The 24,000-nt window shown below is 43.1% G+C and overlaps 1 protein-coding gene across 3 annotated transcripts in view; it reads right to left on the bottom strand.

Moving 5' to 3' along the window:
• The window catches only part of LOC138950329 (uncharacterized), a 135,839-nt gene extending 112,026 nt beyond the window's left edge, over positions 1-23,813 (bottom strand). Inside the window, exons 1-9 of one of the 3 annotated variants that reach the window (XM_070322076.1) lie at positions 23,674-23,813; positions 21,097-21,197; positions 19,723-19,979; positions 18,346-18,556; positions 11,998-12,121; positions 9,146-9,366; positions 4,341-4,607; positions 4,008-4,100; positions 2,574-2,705 (exon numbers count right to left, since the gene is read on the bottom strand). In XM_070322076.1, coding sequence (XP_070178177.1) covers positions 2,574-2,705; positions 4,008-4,100; positions 4,341-4,607; positions 9,146-9,366; positions 11,998-12,121; positions 18,346-18,556; positions 19,723-19,979; positions 21,097-21,172 — 1,381 coding nt within the window. In that variant the 5' untranslated portion in view covers positions 21,173-21,197; positions 23,674-23,813. The remainder of the gene's footprint in view (positions 1-2,573; positions 2,706-4,007; positions 4,101-4,340; positions 4,608-9,145; positions 9,367-11,997; positions 12,122-18,345; positions 18,557-19,722; positions 19,980-21,096; positions 21,198-23,673) is intronic. The other 2 variants (XM_070322078.1, XM_070322077.1) reach the window with 2 other exon arrangements.
• Positions 23,814-24,000: the final 187 nt, after the last annotated feature.

The raw sequence follows: 24,000 nt of genomic DNA, 5'->3' as shown, positions 1-24,000 counted from the left end.
CAGTAGAGCGGTTTCCGTCGAGTGTCCAGAGCGATAGGCAGATTGATTGCAGTAGAGAAGCTGGTTGGCTTCAAGATGGTCCAAAAGCTGGGAGAGTACGATTTTTTCTGTTATTTTGGAGAGAAATGAGAGATTAGACACTGGTCTGTAGTTCTTCAGATTTTCAGGATCCAAGGAAGGTTTCTTGAGAAGAGGTCGGAGGATAGCGGATTTGAAAATGGCAGGAAAGGACCCAGATGAGAGAGAGGCGTTGATGACGGAGGTGAAATGCGGGAGGAGAGTATCTAGACAGTGAGTGAGGATAGAGGCGGGAAGGGGGTCAAGTTCGCATGTTTTGATGCCGGCGTGCATGATAGTTTTTCTGACTGTGCTTTCTGTAACAGGCTGAAATGAGGAGAAGGCAGGGCCAGAATAGGAGGGGTCAGGGATGGGGGACTGGGTGGGGGGAGAGCGTCAAGAGACTGGCGGAGTGTGGAAATCTTGCTGGCAAAGAAGTCGGAGAAAGCCTGAGGAAGACGAGAAGAAGGAATCTCAGAGGGAAGTGGAGACGAGTCAGATTTACCAAGAAGAGTGTTAGTGATGTCGTACAACTGTTTTGAAGAAGAGCATGCGAGTATTTTGACATTGTAAAATGCAGTCTTGGCTGCGTGAACGATGCTAGTGACTGCTTTGTTGGCAACTTGAAAAATCTGCTTATGAACAGTAAGGCCTGATTTCAACCATTGTCTCTCTGCTCTACGTCTCTCACGCTTGGCATCTTGCAACTGAGGCGCAGCGGACGAGTACCAAGGCGACGGAGGACGGTGAGAGACGCGGCGGCTGGAAGCAGGAGCATGCTGATCAAGAAGAGCTAACAACAGTTTATCCAGTTCGTCAGCGGACGAAGGAGGAGACACGGCTAGTCGTGACTTAAGGTCAGACTCAAACACACTCAAGTCTACGGCATTTAAGTTCCTAGCTTGGACGAAGACTTGGCGAGGAGGAGGACGAGTGAGGTGGAGCTGAGCTAAGACACAGTAATGATCGGAAGGAAGAGTTTGATCGATCGTGATAGTGTCTAGCACTTGCTGATCAGCGCGATGGACAAACCAATCGAGCGTGTGTCCACGTGTGTGTGTAGGACCGCGGACAGCCTGGATCAAACCAAAAGTGTCAAGCACATCGACGATCTTGGCAGTAGAAGGATAAGTGGGTTGGTCGTAGTAAAAGTTGTAGTCGCCGGTGATGACGTAGACGCCATTGAGATTGTTACAGTAGGCTGCAAGTTCACCAAATTCGTCGAAGAACATAGAGTCTTTGAGGCGATTCTTAGGGCTGGGAGGTGGGCGGTACAGACACAGGAGGTGGAAGGTGTGATGGGGGAGGGTGAGTGTGAGTTGAGCAAGTTCGAAGGACTGATGCTGAAAGGGGAAGTCAGTCCTGGTGGTGGCAAACTGCATGAGGTGCTCTGACACGATAAAGGCGAGCCCACCCCCACGTGTCGAGCGGGGGAAGGAGAGGGTGCGGTAACCGGGGGGAGCCACGTCCCGGCACTTAGCTTCGTCGCCGACGGGCTGAAACCAGGTCTCACACACGGCAAAGACGTCAACGTGGTGGTCATCGATGAAAAAGTTGATGGCCGAGCGCTTATCACTCCTGGTACCAAGAGCTTGAGCGTTGAAGACAGCGAGCGAGAGGTGGGGGGAGCGAAGATTGTCTCTGTTATGCGTGGTGGTGACGTGGATGAGATTGCCAGTGTTAACGCCGGAGGGTGGTGATGGGGGTGAGATAGCAAAGTCGCAGAAGGGTGGAACAGAGTCGACGGTAGACAATGGCAGTGGACTGGAGGCAATGACCTTGATACGCCTTCTGGCACCACCACGGCACGAGCGGCGACGTGGCAGACTACGACCAATGCTCAGTTGTTTCAAGCGAGAGATCACCGAAAGCTCCAAGTCCGCACGCACCGATGAACCCAGGCGAAGCAACTCAACACGGGTGTAAATGCACCGAGCATTGGCGGGGAGCGCGGCGGCGGCGGCACGTGCGGTGCATGGGCCCGACGAGGCTTGTTGACATGGCGGCTGACCAAAATTGCTGAGCCATTGCAGCCGGCGCAGTAATCGTCCTAAACACAGCAAGCGTGTTTACAGGCCAAGTGTCATGTGCGTGTAACCTATGGCGTAGATGTGCTAGTCGTGGCGCAGTAATCGTCCTAAACACAGCAAGCGTGTTTACAGGCCAAGTGTCATGTGCGTGTAACCTATGGCGTAGATGTGCTAGTCGTGGCGCAGTAATCGTCCTAAACACAGCAAGCGTGTTTACAGGCCAAGCAAGTGTGCGTCAGTGCTTACATGCACACTTTGGCAGTGTTTGTATCAATCAATTTCCTAACGGGATATGTATAGGTTGCATGCACACTTTGGCAGTGTGTGTATCAATCAATTTCCTAACGGGATATTAATGCTTTAATTTGCGTGTGAAATTTGTCGCAATAATTTGTTGGCCAAGTTTACTTTAAGGTCCTCGAAAGCAATCCACCCAGCAAAACACATCCACCCAGCAAAACACATCCACCCACAACAAACACTCACCTTCCACACAGACGGCCTGTCCACTGGAGTAGTAGTAGCCGGGAGTACAGAGACACTTGCCCTCGAAACACTTAGCGTTGATACCGTCAGGGCAGTCACCGTCAGAGTTACATGATTTTTCCAGCCATGGTCCTGAACAACACACACACGCCATGTATTTTTATTTGAGAATCATTTGATTTTCATAACTGTACTGTCCTGTCGCTTGGGAACTAGGGTCGCTCCATTTCAGAAAAAAAGCTGAAAAACGTTACTTTAATGTAAGCGAATTCCGAAACACAACAATCGCCTTTGGAGGCGAAGCCCAATCAATCAGGATTGAGAATGTTAGAGCTAGTTTCTAAGCCCTATAAAAACGTTACGCAAAGGAAACCAAGAACATACAAGCAGACCGCAGCAGCCAGACCCTATCGCAAACAGAACTCTACAATGAGCGCTTCTGGGGTGATAACGCGAGACAACTCCTGTGATCTTGCCGCGAGGTGGCGCCAGTTACCAGCGGAAAAAAGAAGGGGCATAACCACACTGGAATCGACCATTGTCTTTTACCGTATAAAAATGCACGACTTACACACGAGACCAATGCCAGGTGTTTTTCCTTTCTCGTGTGATCTTGCCGCGAGGTGGCGCCAGTTACCAGCCAGGGGCATAACCTCACCAGAACCGCCCATTCACAGGTGTCGGCCATAATTAGCTCGCGCTATCTAAGACCAATAACTGCAGAGCCTGCTGTGAAGGTTGACGCAGTAGTCTCCCTTTTCAAATTAACGTGATCGAAAGCAAGACACACGATTAAAAAAGCAGTGCAAGGTCAATTCAGCTTCTTCACGTGCGATGCGACTCTTGCTTGCCGAGACTGAAGACGGGCCAATGCATTGTCTTACCCCTACATAGTACAACAGAACTGAGCTCTCAGCGATACGACTCGTCTAGTTTTGTCAGTGTGTGAAGCGATCGAGGCAGTCTTTAATAAAAAGCAAATATTGACACGATCGCCCCCACTATTCCCGCATGGAATGAACCTTCAGCGACCAGACGAGTTCATTTTTTCGAATGCTGGTTGAAGGGATTAAAACTGCAACATGTTTTTTCACGAACAACCCGTTGCCTAGAAAATTAGATCATGTTTTATCTTCTGGTACAGAACGTTTGCTCTAGACAACGCACCTCGGATCTACCCGACAGCATAACTATTCAAAACAACACACATAAACCCAACAACACACATCTACCCAACTATACACACCTACCCAACAACGGATCTACCCACCAACATACAAGTAAAGCATGCAGTAACGACCGCACGGAACACGTAATGTTCTCAGGTAGTCTATCAGTTCAACGAGGTATGCGATACAAGCAACAGTGTGTCCGCAGATTCAACTCACGAATATAAACCCATCAGTCACATACACAATCAGCAACCACTCTCACCCTGTTCTACTTTGTAGCTGATGTTGAAGCCCCGTCTTTCCTCAGCATTGTCCGTATGAAGCGTCACGGTAAAGGTGTCACCAGGAACATCCACTGTTGGAGACAAACGCAAACAGTTAGAAATAGATGCAGTTTGTTCTTTAGCCCAAATGACGTCATAACTGGTTTTGTCTTCGTGTAATATTTAGATTATAAGCGTGAGCAGACACGTCTTTGTTCACATTCTTGTAGGTTGTACTGGGTATTTGGAAGAAAGGGCAGAGATGGGTGAGGAGTGTTTGGTCTGCAATGGGGAGAGAGTCAGGTTTTGACGTTTTAACTTCACATGCTCACCTGATATCTTCTGTCCATTTTTGACGCCACACAGTTTGTTGCTTTCGTCACCATTGATGATGACGTAATCAAAGAGACAGTCATCATTCTCCTCTACGTCAAAGTCATCCAATGTCAGTTCAACGGTCTGAGGGCCGGCTTGATCCAAGGTCACCGTGACCTCATAGTCAAAGTCATTTGGGTAGTCCTCCGGGTAGTTGGGGCTGGTGATGTACCCAGAATTACCACTAACATTGTTGTAAGGCTGGGCCGAACTCACCTCAGGATCTGCCACATACATTCCAGTTTTTGAAAGTCTTAACTCAACGCCACACATGAACCTAGAAACTGAGACGCGAGTCCATTTCAGCCTAGAGAGAGCACTTTAGACACAAATATACAAAGACAAATAAATAGTGACAAAGTGATAGAGACCACGCGTACACACACACACACATACACACACACACACACACACACACATATACACACACACACACACACACACACACACACACACACACACACACACACTCAAACACGCAACATTCATGCTCACAAAGCACAACCTCACATGCACATATCCTACACTCAAAACACACACTGATACACACATTGACAGACGGACACACACTGATACACACATTGACAGACGGACACACACTGATACACACATTGACAGACGGACACACACTGATACACACATTGACAGATGGACACTCACTGATACGCACATTGACAGACGGACACACACTGATACGCACATTGACAGACGGACACACACTAATACGCACATTGACAGACGGACACACACACCCTTCCGAACAAACACACACAGACTCACATGTATACACAAACTCACACAAACTCTCTCTCTCTCTGTCTCTGTCTCTCTCATAAACATAAACACACACACACACACACACACACACACACACACACACACACACACACACACACACACACACACTCTCTCTCTATCACACACGCACATACACACGCATGTACGCACGCACACACATACGCACCTTCCCCCCCCCCCCCACATACACATGTATTCCCTCTCTCGTTCTCACACACACACACATACACAAAACACACGCACACACACACACACACATACAGTGACAGACAGACAGACAGACAGACAGAGAGAGAGAGACACACACACACACACACACACACACACACACACTCACACACACACACACTCTCTCTCTCTCTATCACACACGCACATACACACGCATGTACGCACGCACACACATACGCACCCTCCCCCCCCCACACACACATGTATTCCCTCTCTCGTTCTCACACACACACACATACACAAAACACACGCGCACACACACACACACATACAGTGACAGACAGACAGACAGACAGACAGACAGACAGAGAGAGAGAGACACACACACACACACACACACGCACGCGCGCGCGTACGCACACACCCACTCACAGTCGACACATCGGCACACAAAATACACACACACCACGCGTGAGATAGAAAGACGGCAAAGAGGGGATAACGTCATGTGGCATTGACGTCAGCCTCATGACTTCATCTTCTTGCGCGACCTGAATCCATAGACTTGGAAACTACGGAATTTCAACCCGCTTAAAGTGGCCTCCGGTGGCGTCAGATCAAAAACCGAATCTGTAGAGAACTACCGCAGTATTTAGTTTCGTATGTTACCAAAGTTTGGTAAATTTCTTTCCTCAACTGTTTTGCAACAAAGGATCCTTCTTTGTCATGTATTATCGGGAAGAACATTTCTCAAGTCGATCTCAGTATGCGTTCGTGGAATACCTCCAGCTTCGCTGGGATTATAATTACCGCACTTGCATACCTACACGTTGCCGCCCAGTTATCACTGAGATACGTAGAGGTTACATGCCGAGTCTCAGTGATTATTAAAAATAATGGTCGAAGTTTGCGGTCATGAAAAATGCGAGCTTTAGCGAGCTTTTTCATGACCGCGAACTGAGACCATTATTTTTTTATAATCACTAAGACGAGGTGTGTAACCTCTTTATTCCTCCTTTCTTCAGTTATTCAAAGAAAAGAGGAGTTCTTTTGCGAAAGTTTGATCGAATCCTATTCTCTCAACCAGTCAACCTGCGCAGGCGATCGATTAATGCGCGGTTGTATAGTTCCGTGCAAATCATTCCATTCTGTTAACACTTCTTGTCAGTTTTCCTATTTTGGGCTAAAATCAAGTACACAGATATGCTGTTATTCTGCTGTGGCGGCAAAGGCAGATATTGTGTGTTCTGTGTATGTTTTGGTATCGCTTAGGATAATGTTCTTTCGTCAAATGGGACTAGCAGACGAACTTTTGCACCCGTGTTCCAACGTTAAAAACTGTATGAAGTTCAGTTTTCTGGGGAAAATAGTGTATGAAACCGCTTTATGTTGTTTAAATTGATGAGATGTGTGCATTTGGTTGCGTGTGATCTGTTTATTAAATGAAATATTGTTGAAAACTGACCGTCGGATTGCAGTATGTTGTCGAAGAAACTGAGTGAAAAGAAGGGGAACTACTCTTGTCGCTAGATAAAGTATGAGTTACTTGCTTGGGAAATTGCTTGTGATGAACGTTTGAGCACGGCAGATCCAGATTCAGAAAACAACCGAACTCATGGATTTTATATGGAGATTCATGTGTTCAGGCCTGTAGTTGTTAATTTAAATGCGGTATGTTTGTATTGTTTGCTCCAGAGATGTATAGTTCGTACATTAGAGCGTTCGGAACTTTTCAGTCGCAAAAAGTAGTACCGAAACAGAACAACCTCTCAACCCATTGCACTATCGAGGATTCAGGCTGTTGCTGGGTCGTTATTTGTTTGGTTGCTGGGTCATTATCGAAAAATAACTACCCCTACAAGTTTACAGAGGTAAAGAAGCAGAGGGGGGAATAAAACCAAATATACACCTTTGTCATCATTTTCACGAGTTTTCATTCATAACCAGCTGGGAAATAAATCTCATGTTCCCCATGTAACAAATCGAGGTGGTGAGTGGGTTTGAGCTTTCTGGTGAAACGTGGATTGTAAGCATTCACTCTCAAAGACCCAAACAAGGTTGATGATTACCGCTGCGACTCATAGTCAATTTGCAACTTATCTTTGTAATCGCAAAATCCACAACAAAAAGTCATGAAACACTTGAAAGAAAAGGAATATGCTCAAACTTACTGAATAAGAAGGAAGCTCTGTGCATTTTCAGTCTGGAACAAAATCTACGAACAAGTTATGTTTGACGTCACAGACAAGTATGGCGTGTTATCTCGAACTTCTGACACGTTGGGGCCCTGGAAATGGCATCCTGGAAATTACGTTCAGAATGATGCGCGCGCTCACAAGTTTCACGTGTCAAGCTTACAGTTTTGCTTCCAGACACTAACTTACACAGAGAAAACATAGAGTACATATATATACTTTGGAGGGATGTATGTAATCTGCACTGAATTCTGGACATTCGAATTTAAAATGAAATTCATTACCCAATGAATTCATGTCACAACATCTGCATAGCCTATCTTCCCGATCAACATCACTTGTTCTTCCTGATTCATGTTCAAGTTTGTGACAGCTGCATCTGATGTTGATAAGTACAACTACATATTTATCTGGTTAAGGGGGTAATGTAACTGTCCTTTCCAAAATTCGACTTAAAACTTCGATATATTAAACATGCCCTCAATTCAGGCGCTTCATGCCCTCAATTCAGGCGCTTCATGCCCTCAATTCAGGCGCTTCACGCCCTCAATTCAGACGCCTCATGCCCTCAATGCAGGCGCTTCACACGCTCAATTCAGGCGCTTCATGCCCTCAATTCAGGCGCTTCATGCCCTCAATTCAGGCGCATCATGCCCTCAATTCAGGCGCTTCATGCCCTCAATTCAGGCGCTTCATGCCCTCAATTCAGGCGCTTCATGCCCTCAATTCAGGCGCTTCATGCCCTCAATTCAGGCGATTCATGCTCTCAATTCAGGCGCTTCATGCCCTCAATTCAGACGCTTTATGCCCTCAATTCGGGCGCTTCATGCCCTCAATTCAGGCGCTTCATGCCCTCAATTCAGGCGCTACACGCCCTCAATTCAGGCGCTTCATGCCCTCAATTCAGGCGCTACACGCCCTCAATTCAGGCGCTACACGCCCTCAATTCAGGCGCTACACGCCCTCAATTCAGGCGCTACACGCCCTCAATTCAGGCGCTACACGCCCTCAATTCAGGCGCTACATGCCCTCAATTCAGGCGCTACATGCCCTCAATTCAGGCGCTACACGCCCTCAATTCAGGCGCTACACGCCCTCAATTCAGGCGCCTCATGCCGTCAATTCAGGCGCTACATGCCCTCAATTCAGGCGCTACACGCCCTCAATTCAGGCGCTACACGCCCTCAATTCAGGCGCCTCATGCCGTCAATTCAGGTCCCACCTTCTTTAAGATCCTGGATCCGCCCTTGCACTGTATAGACACTGCGTCATGTCAACTCAATCTGTTGTTTGAATAAGGTAGGGAAATGAATGGCCTTTCAGGCATATAATTAGTTTTACAACCAACAGCTTCATCAGAAAGACCTGCTCTCAAACGCATCTGCCTAGTTTGTTGTTATGATGGGAAGCACAGAATGCAAAGAGGCTGGATACATATCTGTGTCTCCAAATATAATTTCGGTCTTAAGTGTTTCTATAATAACATTCCAACATAGAATTGCTTCTACTACAGAATAAATTCTATATTGACTTGTATTGCTAGAGATTATAGTGTAAATAAACAGTCGCCAGTGATGTGTGTTAGTTACACGCGCTTACCGCAGTTGTCACTGATGTAGTTGTTCATGGGATCCACAGCGGAGGTGACGCCATCACACACAGACGTCAGACAGTCGTAATAGTAGCCAGCCAGGGACGTGTCTGACGTTGCCAGGCACTCGGCTTGCGATGGATCAGCAAAGATGGCCACGCACTCCATCGCGGCTTGCTCTTTGTCTTGACAGCTTGTGAATTTACTGGCCAGGTCCTTGCAGGTTGCACTGCAACATCGACATCAAGGCAATGTTCATCCCGATCGCATTCATGAGCAAGGTTCAAAGAAAAATGTAACTTTAAATTCATACACTGGATTATTCCAGTGTCATATTGTACAAAATGCACGGCGAGAAACCACATTCATAAAGTAGGAAATGTAAGTTAACATAGTATGTAGGAAAACACATTGTACAAGAAATGAGGTTGATCGGAGATAAATAGGTCATAATATATCATGCTGCTGAACAATGTTTAGAGGGAGGTAATGCGTGTGTGTTGCGTGCAATGACTGAGTAGCGGAAAGTAGTATTTTCATGATAAGGGTTTGTTCTCATGGTGAGAGACACAGACTGGCAGATGAACATGGTGAGAGACACAGACTGGCAGATGAACATGGTGAGAGACACAGACTGACAGATGGACATGGTGAGAGACACAGACTGACAGATGAACATGGTGAGAGACACAGACTGACAGATGAACATGGTGAGAGACACAGACTGGCAGATGAACATGGTGAGAGACACAGACTGACAGATGAACATGGTGAGAGACACAGACTGACAGATGAACATGGTGAGAGACACAGACTGGCAGATGAACATGGTGAGAGACACATACTGGCAGATGAACATGGTGAGAGACACAGACTGGCAGATGAACATGGTGAGAGACACAGACAGGCAGATGAACATGGTGAGAGACACAGACAGGCAGATGAACATGGTGAGAGACACAGACTGGCAGATGAACATGGTGAGAGACACAGACTGACAGATGAACATGGTGAGAGACACAGACTGACAGATGAACATGGTGAGAGACACAGACTGGCAGGTTGCTAGGAAGCTGTTTGAGAAAACGAGGAAAAATGTGGAAAGTGCGAAGTAAATTCAGCCAGGCAGAATGCTAGGGAGCTGTGCGCATGTCATGAGAGTAGCGGCTGATTGGTGCCTGTGTCCTGAGAGTAGCGGCTGATTGGTGCCTGAGAGTAGCGGCTGATTGGTGCCTGAGAGTAGCGGCTGATTGGTGCCTGAGAGTAGCGGCTGATTGGTGCCTGAGAGTAGCGGCTGATTGGTGCCTGAGAGTAGCGGCTGATTGGTGCCTGAGAGTAGCGGCTGATTGGTGCCTGAGAGTAGCGGCTGATTGGTGCCTGAGAGTAGCGGCTGATTGGTGCCTGAGAGTAGCGGCTGATTGGTGCCTGAGAGTAGCGGCTGATTGGTGCCTGAGAGTAGCGGCTGATTGGTGCCTGAGAGTAGCGGCTGATTGGTGCCTGAGAGTAGCGGCTGATTGGTGCCTGAGAGTAGCGGCTGATTGGTGCCTGAGAGTAGCGGCTGATTGGTGCCTGAGAGTAGCGGCTGATTGGTGCCTGAGAGTAGCGGCTGATTGGTGCCTGAGAGTAGCGGCTGATTGGTGCCTGAGAGTAGCGGCTGATTGGTGCCTGTGCCAGTATGTGAAAGCACGAGAGGGTATTTGTAATCACGCTGAATATCAACTGGGGGAACATTTGTGTCAAGATGATGTGCATATTTTGGAACACAACAAAGAGGAGCTCAGAGCATTGAGAGGGAAACAGTTAAATGGTATGATTGTTAGGTCAAGGGCGAAGTGGATATATAAATATCAACTGGGAGGAATGACAAGGCGAGCAAATTGAAACATGGTTTTTTTTAGATGATAGTGTGAACGAACTTTCTCCCCCAAGTTATATATTTAGATTTCAAAGCGCGTTCTGACCTAGTAAATACAGCAAGTGTTGCCAAGACGTGTAGGTGTCGAGATGACATCACCCTCACACGTACTAGACATGTATTGGTCCAGATTCACAACCCCTGGGACTACAACAAGTAGCAGACGGGTTTTTTTGCATTCTGTATATTGTATGCATGTATGAGTATATCTTATTGTTCTTGCGGAGTTTCCACAAGGAAGTTCTCGACAAAACTGTGCCACCCATGTTTTTCTGCATGTATTGATTTTCGTGGTTTCTGAGTCCTGCGATTGTTGCGGTTAGCTTAGGATCTTCATCGAGTGCATGTATGCGCACAGTGGTGTTCGGACACCTGAAAGAGTTTGCAAACGTTGATTCTTGAAATCACAGAGTCCGAACCCACGCCGAAGGCAACTAACTGGTTTTAAGCGCGATACCGACTAAGTCATGTCCCAGCGGAGAGTCACTTTAATAAAAGAAAGCACGTCCAAGCTTATATTTGATACTTTTCTACGTTGTGTTTTGTGTATACGCAACGCTTACGTGTCTGAAACTGCTTTTAAGGTATCACATTTAGTTGGACACTTGCACAATTCACTGTGACTAAAACGTGTGTCACGTCCTTCTCTCCTTGGTGCAAAGAGATCCACCACACTCAGCTGTTACTGCCTGGAAACCAGCACATACAATTCCGCTTTTGCTTGCCCTTCCTTCGCCTTGTCATGCCAGTTGTCTATGCTGAATTTGTACAGACGAAGAACATTTACAACAAATGTAGACGAAACCAGTTACTAGTTGACGTCGACGAGTAGAAGACGAGTGCAAATGATGTATACTGAGCGGACACGTTTGATTATTACAGGAGTCCATTCCAGTTTAGTTTAGAAAGCAAGTAGCCATGTTTGAATAAAATGTTGTGACTTACCTCTGAACGACATTGTCGTGATTCAGCACGATGTAACTGACGAGCGCGTCATCCGTCATATTCCCTTGCCCCGGAAAGAGGGTCGTCATCGCATTGTTCATGGCGTCAGTCGTTGTCTCGTCCCCTGCATGATTTGAAAGCACATGAACACATTTTTAAACGTGGGGTGTCAGAGAGATAATTGAATGGAACTTTATATTTCGAGGGTGACAGAATTCGCAATACCAACCTGCTTTTTCATTATCCGGCTTACTGCATAACACATCAATATAATCAACATGTCCAGCAATCAATAAGACATTTCAAATGCATTATATGATGCATTGGCAATGATGGAAAATTATAACACATGTTGTGTTTGCCTAATAACTGCTCTGTGTGCATTGTGTAGAATCATGTGGTTCAATACAATCAGATAGTACTAATACGTTATGTATTGTGTAGAATCATGTGGTTCAATACAATCAGAGAGTACTAATACTTTGTGTATTGTGTAGAATCGTGTGGTTCAATATAATCAGAGAGTACTAATACTTTGTGTATTGTGTAGAATCGTGTGGTTCAATACAATCAGATAGTACTAATACTTTATGTATTGTGTAGAATCATGTGGTTCAATACAATCAGAGAGTACTAATACTTTATGTATTGTGTAGAATCGTGTGGTTCAATATAATCAGAGAGTAGGCTACTAATACTTTGTGCATTGTGTAGAATCGTGTGGTTCAATACAATCAGATAGTACTAATACTTTATGTATTGTGTAGAATCATGTGGTTCAATACAATCAGAGAGTACTAATACTTTGTGTATTGTGTAGAATCGTGTGGTTCAATACAATCAGATAGTACTAATACTTTATCATGTGGTTCAATACAATCAGATAGTACTAATACTTTATCATGTTGTTCAAAACAATCAGATAGTACTAATACTTTATCATGTGGTTCAATACAATCATATAGTACTAATACTTTATCATGTGGTTCAATACAATCAGATAGTACTAATACTTTATCATGTGGTTCAATACAATCAGATAGTACTCATACTTTATCATGTGGTTCAATACAATCAGAGAGTACTAATACTTTATCATGTGGTTCAATACAATCAGATAGTACTAATATTTTAGCAGCTACAAAATAATTGTACTTACAAGTTGTGCATTGTGTAGAATCATGTGGTTCAATACAATCAGAGAGTACTAATACTTTAACAGCTACAAAACAATTGTACTTACATGTTGTGCAAGAGAGACAGTGTGACATGGGTCTTGAAAGTTGGTTCATTGGTTTGTGACTTAAATACATCAGGAATGGAGTTCCACACAAGGCCCCATGAATATGAGAGACTGAACTTGTACAGGTCAATTCTTTGGGTTTGAATAATCCATGTGTTTAATGTTATTGATATATTTATTTTGTAACTTTGAAGCAATGAGGAAAGATGCATTCCCCGACATAATTGTATATGTTGATTATTACACCTTTTTTTATAGGAAAATCCTAATTTGATAGGAAGAAACTGTAATAGTTTATAATCATACGTGGAAAGAGATGTACATTTAAAAGAAATAATTTCTATCTTTCCTTGTTCTTTCTTTCTTTATTTGGTGTTTAACGTCGTTTTCAACCATTCAAGGTTATATCGCGACGGTCTTTTCTTGTGCGTAGGTTAGAAACTGTTTAATCTTTAAAACCTGATATATTTTTAAATGAGCTTTTGCAAAGCGTTTTGATTTTGTGACTGAGACAGGTTATTATCAATGGTTATTCCCAAGACTTTATGGCTTTCGACTTTGGTTACATCTTGATTTCGTATTTGCAATGTCGGAAATCTAGATGATAGATTTGGTCGTTTTTATCTCGTGGTTGGACGCATGCATTTAGTTTTATTTGGGTTCAGTGACAAATGGTTTAGTTATGACAATTCTAGCAATCGATTAAGGTTTTCTTGGAGAACTTTTTGCTATTTCAATAAGATCTTGGTGACCGGAATGAATTGTAGTATCATCTGCATCAGTGTACACATGTACTTTACAAATATTGGAAGGTCGTTATAATAAATTGAAAATAGTAAAAGACCAAACATAGAACCTTGTGGTGCTCCAAACCTTTGTTTACAAGAGTGTGATTGGTTAAAAAAAAAGTACTTTAGATTTTAACATGTAACCATAATTAGTTGTCAATCAATTAGGTCAAAAGCTTTAGTAAAGTCAACAAATAGCAGCATTATACTAATTCACCTTCGGTAAGTATTAGGATTCATATGCAGCATTACGAGTGCAGGATATCTCTTTTACATCACCTGCACGCGTATAATAGGTCTCTATTGAGAAAAACTTAATATGCCTTTCTTCAATAAGTCGGTGTACTCTCCCCTTAGTCTCCTTTCCTCTCCTCTCTGGTCACCCCTCTTCATGTCCTTGCCATGCTTTGGCTTTTGACAATGTTAAGGACCCGTGATGTGGGGACTTGATCTCGGGAGAGAGGTGTGGGGAGCTAGGTGTATTTGATGCATCTTATAGTGATAACCATTCCTCTTCCAATCTCTTGCATGTTTCGTTTCGTATATGTAAGGGTTTGGGTTTTGGGGATTGTATTGGTTCGCTTTCAGTTTACGGTAATATTACGGTTAGAAGCTACCTACGTGAATGTGTAATTGTGTACAGACGAGTTAATGACTGATCGAAAAAAAATAAAAAATAAATATGGGGCTTTTTGACTGAGAAACTCAGTACTATCATGCTACTGTAAATGACTTATTGCAAATAAAGAAAATGTCAATGTATTAACTAAGGTGAACCAATGATGAAAACAATTATGACGAACAGCAAAATATATCATTACTATTAATTCATTTAAATACAACCATGGTAATAGAGAGAGAGAGAGAGTGAGGGAGGGAGAGTGAGGGAGGGAGAGAGAGAGAGGGAGAGAGAGAGAGAGGGGGGAGAGGGAGGGAGGGAGAGAGAGAGAGAGGGAGGGGGAGAGAGAGAGAGGGAGAGAGAGAGCGGAGGGAGGGAGAGAGAGAGAGGGAGGGAGAGAGAGGGAGGGGGAGAGAGCGAGAGAGAGGGGGAGAGGGAGGGAGGGAGAGAGAGAGAGAGGGAGGGGGAGAGAGAGAGAGAGGGAGAGAGAGAGCGGAGGGAGGGAGAGAGAGAGAGGGAGGGAGAGAGAGAGAGAGAGGGAGGGGGAGAGAGCGAGAGAGGAGTCAGGGAGATAGAAATAGAGGATGATTAAAGATAGAGAGAGAGAGACAGGGAGAGAGAAAGAGGGGGGAGAGAGGGAGAGAGAGAGAGAGAGGGAGAGAACAAAGAAAAATAGTCACGAGGAGAGAGGTTGAGAGAGAGAGAGGGAGAAGTGAGGAGAGAGAACAACACCCTAGAAAGAGAGAGGGAGGGGGGAGATAGAGATAGAGAGCGAGAAAGAGAGAGAGAGAGAGAGAGAGAGAGAGAGAGAGAGAGAGGGAGAGAGAGAGAGAGAGAGAGAGAGAGGATGGGGAGAGAGAGGATAGAGAAAGAGAGAAAATGTGCAAATGCCTGTTCATGGAGAGAATTATAGCTAAATTATAATTGATTAAAAATATTGTACATTTTCGAAGATTGTTCCGGTTAAACGAAAGAATGATATTATTGCTATTTATAACCCAATCTGTCCATGTTTAAGCTGTTCAGCATCGCTCACAGTATCATACTCATAGCGAGTCATATTGTAACTGAGGTTCAAAAAGAGAAAAAACAAGTCGCGTAAGGCGAAAATACAATATTTAGTCAAGTAGCTGCCATTTTTCAGCAAGACCGTATACTCGTAGCATCGTCAGTCCACCGCTCATGGCAAAGGCAGTGAAATTGACAAGAAGAGCGGGGTAGTAGTTGCGCTAAGAAGGATAGCACGCTTTTCTGTACCTCTCTTTGTTTTAACTTTCTGAGCGTGTTTTTAATCCAAACATATCATATCTATATGTTTTTGGAATCAGGAACCGACAAGGAATAAGATGAAATTGTTTTTAAATTGATTTGGACAATTTAATTTTGATAATAATTTTTATATATTTAATTTTCAGAGCTTGTTTTTAATCCGAATATAACATATTTATATGTTTTTGGAATCAGCAAATGATGGAGAATAAGATAAACGTAAATTTGGATCGTTTTATAAATTTTTATTTTTTTTTACAATTTTCCGATTTTTAATGACCAAAGTCATTAATTAATTTTTAAGCCACCAAGCTGAAATGCAATACCGAAGTCCGGGCTTCGTCGAAGATTACTTGACCAAAATTTGAACCAATTTGGTTGAAAAATAAGGGCGTGACAGTGCCGCCTCAACTTTCACGAAAAGCCGGATATGACGTCATCAAAAACATTTATCAAAAAAATGAAAAAAACGTTCGGGGATTTCATACCCAGGAACTCTCATGTCAAATTTCATAAAGATCGGTCCAGTAGTTTAGTCTGAATCGCTCTACACACACACACACACACACACGCACACACGCACGCACGCACACACACACGCACATACACCACGACCCTCGTTTCGATTCCCCCTCGATGTTAAAATATTTAGTCAAAACTTGACTAAATATAACAAGTCGCGTAAGGCGAAAATACAATATTTAGTCAAGTAGCTGTGGAACTCACAGAATGAAAGTGAACGCAATGTAATTTTTCAGCAAGACCGTATACTCGTAGCATCGTCAGTCCACCGCTCATGGCAAAGGCAGTGAAATTGACAAGAAGAGCGGGGTAGTAGTTGCGCTAAGAAGGATAGCACGCTTTTCTGTACCTCTCTTTGTTTTAACTTTCTGAGCGTGTTTTTAATCCAAACATATCATATCTATATGTTTTTGGAATCAGGAACCGACAAGGAATAAGATGAAAGTGTTTTTAAATTGATTTGGACAATTTAATTTTGATAATAATTTTTATATATTTAATTTTCAGAGCTTGTTTTTAATCCGAATATAACATATTTATATGTTTTTGGAATCAGCAAATGATGGAGAATAAGATAAACGTAAATTTGGATCGTTTTATAAATTTTTTTTTTTTTTTACAATTTTCAGATTTTTAATGACCAAAGTCATTAATTAATTTTTAAGCCACCAAGCTGAAATGCAATACCGAACCCCGGGCTTCGTCGAAGATTACTTGACCAAAATTTCAACCAATTTGGTTGAAAAATGAGGGCGTGACAGTGCCGCCTCAACTTTCACGAAAAGCCGGATATGACGTCATCAAAAACATTTATCAAAAAAATGAAAAAAACGTTCGGGGATTTCATACCCAGAAACTCTCATGTCAAATTTCATAAAGATCGGTCCAGTAGTTTAGTCTGAATCGCTCTACACACACACACACACGCACACACGCACGCACACACACACGCACATACACCACGACCCTCGTTTCGATTCCCCCTCGATGTTAAAATATTTAGTCAAAACTTGACTAAATATAAAAAGTAAAAAAAATAGCAGCACAGAACAGGTTAATGTTAATTGGTCAGTCATTGGCCAAATCAATTGTTTCACATGAGTGTTTTGATGTTAAACCTGTTTGATTTTCGTGCATTAATTTATTGTTCTCAAAGTGTAAAAGAACGTGCTCATTGGTATGTTTAATATTAAAACAAATTAAATGTTGTTAATGTGTTTATTGAGAGAGAGAGAGAGAGAGAGAGAGAGAGAGAGAGAGAGAGAGAGAGAGAGAGAGAGAGAGAGAGAGAGAGAGAGAGAGAGAGAGAGAGAGAGAGAGAGAGAGAGAGAGAGAGAGAGAGAAAGAGAGCGAGAGAGAGAGAGAGAAAGAGAGAGAGAGAGAGAGAGAGAGAGAGAGAGAGAGAGAGAGAGAGAGAGAGAGACAAATTGACAATGACAATGACAAATTCTTTATTTACGAGGGTAGTGGCATAAGCAAACAGGTGCTTTTTTACATCCAGCCCTCGCCCATGTGAGGGTTTTGAGAGAGAGGGAGAGAGAGAGAGAGAGAGAGAGAGAGAGAGAGAGAGAGAGAGAGAGAGAGAGAGAGAGAGAGAGAGAGAGATAGTGGGAGAGAGAGATAATTCTTCAAGCATTTTCTTACACATCTTTAAACAAATGCGTAAACTTTTCTTTGACTCTTTTTCAGTCGCACGTTTTTCAGGGGGATGCTCACAACTGAAAGAAAGAGGGCGCTGATCACTTGTTGTCAGAAAGACAACGCTGCTCATCGGTTTTAACCAAGCCATCATCGGCTTAGATTTATCATTTTAAAAGCTACGGTTACATGACTGTTAACGAGATAAGTACAGTGACAGAATGATACAGTTACAACCCGCAGCTATGCCAACAGGCAACTATCCGTACCACACAGTGACTCTGGCAGTCCCTCCGAGACAAACTCTTGGTCCGAGCACGTGACGACCACGCTCCGTTCCGCACTGCTGAACTCCACGCTGAAGACTCCGTCCTTCCTCAACACAGCAGCTGCCCTGGAGTGGTCGTAGTTTGCAAAGTCCACAACGCCCTTAGAGCCCTCCTCTACCTGCCAGGGGTTGGTGGTTCTGTTTTCGCTGAACTGTATTGCAGAAAGAGCATGCGTTAGATCAGGACATAATTATTTATATTGGCAAGTCTCGTTCACATTAGCGTGTTTCTCACGAAGTTCAACAAAAGTTCTTCTGAAACATCAAAGCCTAAGCTTCCGTTCTAAAAGAGGGGAACAGATCGTGTCTTGTTATACAAAAATCGGTTTAGCACTATACATTTCCTGTCGTAAACAACAACATTAACCGCAACACTAAGCATCATTATAATCACCAAAGCCATCATCATTAACAACAACAACAACAACAACAACAACAACAACAACAACAACAACAATGTCAACCCGACCACCATGATTACCATTGTCACCACTACCACCACCATAACAACAACAAAACAACATCAACATGATTACATATCTATCCGATAAACGACCACATTTCTATACTTGTTCCACTCAGTAGACAACTACATTTATTTAAATCTATTTAAAGTACCATTCCGTCTCCAATGAGGTTAGCTGACCAATGAAATCTGTTCGTGTAAACAGCAATACGAACTTGATGAAACACATTCACACTAACACTCAACACCTTTGAATGGCACGCACTGTAACGGTTCCTCTTAAAACTGTGTTTATGTACGATTATTATTTTTGATCGCTGTCTCTGTGTTATAATTAGGCCAGTGAGGTGCCACAAGACAAATGTCCATGTTTATGTACAAGGAACATGGACATTGAAGTTTTCTTACGTTATCTAATCTTATCTTATCATATCATAAATGTGTGCTCGATTTCTGTCCAACCCAAAGTAACTGCTTGGAAGTGTGAAGAGAATCAAATTAGTATGACATAACGATACCACCGCGCATCAAGTTTGATCATCGTGCCCAACTGCGCCAGAAGTCTGACAGAGTGATTATGCTTTGATCACCCTGTGGCAAAAAATCCCCCTTTTTCTGAGAAAACAAAACCCTGACTCAAAAAGGAAAGTAACTAAAATACGTACGCACCTCGTTTCAGCGGATATTTAAAGTAATGTTCTTATAGTTCGTGGTCATGAAATATCTCGCTGAAGCTCAAATTGTTCACGATCAACTAACTTCGACCATTCTGTTGAATATCCACTGAGACTCGGTTTGTAACCCCTAGGTAAACGTGCGGCTAGCAGATGTGTGTCTATGGTCATTCCAAACCTTGTCCAGTCGTCTCACTGAGGTTCGTATCTTCACGAATTCACTGGTATTAGCGTTGACCACTTTGACCCACACGGTGTTCGGGGAGAAACGGTGACTGTCTTCCTGGTCTACCGCGCTGTCTGGAGTGACCTTGACCCGGTAGTCCCCGCACGTGAAGTCCGCGAGACGATACTTACAGGGAAGCTCCACGTCCGCTGTTTCTCCGTTGAACATTGTCAGTGTTCCGTGACGTCCAATGGAGCATGTTTTCTCGTCTAAGAGAAATCATAGAAAGGAAAATATTGAGATGGAAACATTCTAAATTAGTGTTGAAGTTACATTGGAAGTCCTCCTCTGTACCATCTTGTTTCATTGTCATGACTCTTATCTCTATTTCACACATACACGCCTAACACAGAAAAGGACAAGCGTGTTGTCTCTCAGCATTTAGTTATAGTCATATGTACCGTTGACATGGACAAGCTACATGTTGAACAGTCATTGTTGTTGTTTCTAAGTATTTGGTGGACAGCCATGTACCGTTGACATGGACAAGCTACATGTTGAACAGTCATTGTTGTTGTTTCTAAGTATTTGGTTGACAGTCATGAACCGTTGACATGGACAAGCTACATGTTGAACAGTCATTGTTGTTGTTTCTAAGTATTTGGTGAACAGTCATGTACCGTTGACATGGACAAGCTACATGTTGACCATGGTTGTTGGTTAAACAACACCTACTTTTAAAATGTATTAAATCGTCAATTTCTTTAGTCAACAACTTTAACTGGTGTGCTCTTTCAAAACATTGTGTTTACGAATTTGGGGTTAGACTCAGCGGTACGAGGTTTGAATAACTGAGCGGTAGCAAAACGAACCCGATTTAAACCCTTGAAGACTTGTTCCTTTTAACATATCTGTAGGTCGGAGATGGCAAAATGACCCCCATATCATCGGTGACTTGAAGACCGCAATGCCAGCCAGGTACAGAGCACTCCCCAACAGGCAAACGATCGGAGGGGTTATTTAGAACACATTTTAGAGAGAAGATCAAAGTCGGTATACTATTGTTAGACCAGTATACCAAAACGTAAGCTAATGCGCACCAACTATGAAGATAATTCGTTGAACTCAAACTGACTTAAAAAAAAAGAATCCCTTCGTGTTTAACTCACGCTTGCAAGTGGTGCGCTCTATTGACCAATGACACGAAGGCAATCCTCCATGGGGGAGACCCATTGTCCACTATATGAGCTGATCATGGATAATCTCAAGTAATTGTACACCAAATATGAAGTAGGTCGTTCAACAGTGATATCAGTGTTTTTATTGGTTGCATTTGTGGGGGTCACCTTGAGTGTTAGGTATAAAGAGAACCCATGTTAATCATACCTGCCAGTGAGAACTCAAAGGTGACAACACTGACGAACAGCACCAGAGGTAGGAACAAGGCTGATGACAACGGCATCTTCAAAGTTTGCTGCAAATCAGATCTGAAAACAAAGTGGCAGTGCAATCATTACACCAAATCACCTTAACTAGGAGAGCAACTGTTATCATTTGTGTTCACTCGATAACGTCACAGTAAATGTAACACTACTATAACGTTTGTAATGTCAAAAATTGGAGTGACGTTTTCCCCTAAATGTCCGATTCCAACGCATGTGACGTCACGCATATTATACTTTTGTATTTTCTTTTTTTATATTTAGTCAAGTTTTGACTAAATATTTTAACATCGAGGGGGAATCGAAACGAGGGTCGTGGTGTATGTGCGTGTGTCTGTCTGTCTGTCTGTCTGTCTGTGTGTGTGTGTGTGTGTGTAGAGCGATTCAGACTAAACTACTGGACCGATCTTTATGAAATTTGACATGAGAGTTTCTGGGTATGAAATGCCCGAACGTTTTTTTCATTTTTTTGATAAATGTTTTTGATGACGTCATATCCGGCTTTTCGTGAAAGTTGAGGCGGCACTGTCACGCCCTCATTTTTCAACCAAATTGGTTCAAATTTTGGTCAAGTAATCTTCGACAAAGCCCGGGGTTCGGTATTGCATTTCAGCTTGGTGGCTTAAAAATTAATTAATGACTTTGGTCATTAAAAATCTGAAAATTGTAAAAAAAAATAAAAATTTATAAAACGATCCAAATTTACGTTTATCTTATTCTCCATCATTTGCTGATTCCAAAAACATATAAATATGTTATATTCGGATTAAAAACAAGCTCTGAAAATTAAATATATAAAAATTATTATCAAAATTAAATGTTCCAAATCAATTTAAAAACACTTTCATCTTATTCCTTGTCGGTTCCTGATTCCAAAAACATATAGATATGATATGTTTGGATTAAAAACACGCTCAGAAAGTTAAAACAAAGAGAGGTACAGAAAAGCGTGCTATCCTTCTTAGTGCAACTACTACCCCGCTCTTCTTGTCAATTTCACTGCCTTTGCCATGAGCGGTGGACTGACGATGCTACGAGTATACGGTCTTGCTGAAAAATGGCAGCTACTTGACTAAATATTGTATTTTCGCCTTACGCGACTTGTTTCAATTTGCCGGTCGTTTTTCAATTTTCACAAGTGAATTTGGACATATCTGCTTCGGTGCATGAGGGACGCTGACTGGCCCAAACAATCGCTAACACGCCCGTGCAAACCGAAACGTCTTTCCCTTGAGCAGATTACTGACAGTCACGTGCAAACCGAAACGTATTTCCCTTGAGCAGATTACTGACAGTCACGTGCAAACCGAAACGTCTTTCCCTTGAGCAGATTACTGACAGTCACGTGCAAACCGAAACGTCTTTCCCTTGAGCAGATTACTGACAGTCACGTGCAAACCGAAACGTCTTTCCCTTGAGCAGATTACCTTCATTCACGAGCAGCCCTGTGTGCAAAGCCATACTAAATTGTGTTAAACATTGAGCTTGTGGCACAAACATGAAAAATGACTATCTTTTGCCTTTGAACATTATTCTTAAAAAGTCCTGTAATATTGTTTTATGTTTAACAAGAGTAATTAGTGTGTTTTTCACTGTTTTGAATGTATGTTACTTTTGATAACACAAATACTGGGCTCTTTTGTTTTGTTTGTGGTTAACAAAAATCAATAATGATATGACGGGCGCAGTGGCTTGGTGGTAAGACGTAGGCCTCCTAATCAGGAGGTCGTGAGTTCGAATCCCGGTCACTGCCGCCTGGTGGGTTAAGAGTGGAGATTTTTCCGATCTCCCAGGTCAACTTATGTGCAGACCTGCTAGTGACTTAACCCCCTTCGTGTATACACGCAAGCACAAGACCAAGTGCGCACGGAAAAGATCCTGTAATCCATGTCAGAGTTCGATGGGTTATAGAAACACGAAAATACCCAGCATGCCTCCCCCGAAATCGGCGTATGCTGCCTGAATGGCGTGGTAAAAACGGTCATACACGTAAAAATCCACTCGTGCTAAAAACATGAGTGAACGTGGGAGTCTAAGCCCATGAACAAAGAAGAAGAAGAAAAAGAAGAAGAAGAATAAATCCACTTTGTGTTTGACATAACACCGATAATCAATGTTTCATCATATGCGTGGATGACATGACAACATCTTTCCTCTTCCGTTTAATGTATCAGGTAAAGTATTACAATGTAGAATCGATTTGTTCTTTTTTTCAGTTAAGGATTTTTGACATGTCCTGGTAAAGCCTATGCACTGAAACAGACACTGACTCGACAATGAGAATGGTGGGCACGTTACTTGGGGTGTGCTTAAAGAAGAAAATTTTTAATATTTTAACCATCCTATTACTCACTTTGTTTTGCTTTTTTTTCTCTCACTATGTTTAGTTCATTTCAACACGTAGACATTGAGAAAGAAAGACACAAATAATCCTGAATTAATTAAACTTCCAAAATTAATGTCGACATGATTGTGTTAGACTGATATAGAGAAATTAAATACTAAGCAACGGAACACTTACCAACTAGAAGGCCCGGCTCCAAGAAGAGAGATGATGTGGTCGCTGTGGGCCGAGATATTTATACAGCTACGTCTCCCTGCACAGTGGGGTTTTTCCATCAGCGAATCACGTGCATCGCCAGCTCAGCGTGTATCGTCTCCTGTCAGGCCATTGGTTAAGCTCAGCTGTTGCTACAACTAAAACACTCCTCCCCCTCCCCCACCACATTCACTCTCCTGTCACGCCATTGGTTGAGCTAAATGCTAACTCAACTGTTGATACAGCTATAACACTCATCCCCCTCCCCCACCACCACATTCACTCTCCTGTCACGCCATTGGTTGTATC

This window comes from Littorina saxatilis, linkage group LG16 (assembly GCF_037325665.1).
Source record: "Littorina saxatilis isolate snail1 linkage group LG16, US_GU_Lsax_2.0, whole genome shotgun sequence".
Classification (NCBI taxonomy): domain Eukaryota; kingdom Metazoa; phylum Mollusca; class Gastropoda; order Littorinimorpha; family Littorinidae; genus Littorina; species Littorina saxatilis.
Note: the sequence above shows the minus strand (reverse complement) of the source record. Positions and strands in the feature narration are given on the sequence as shown.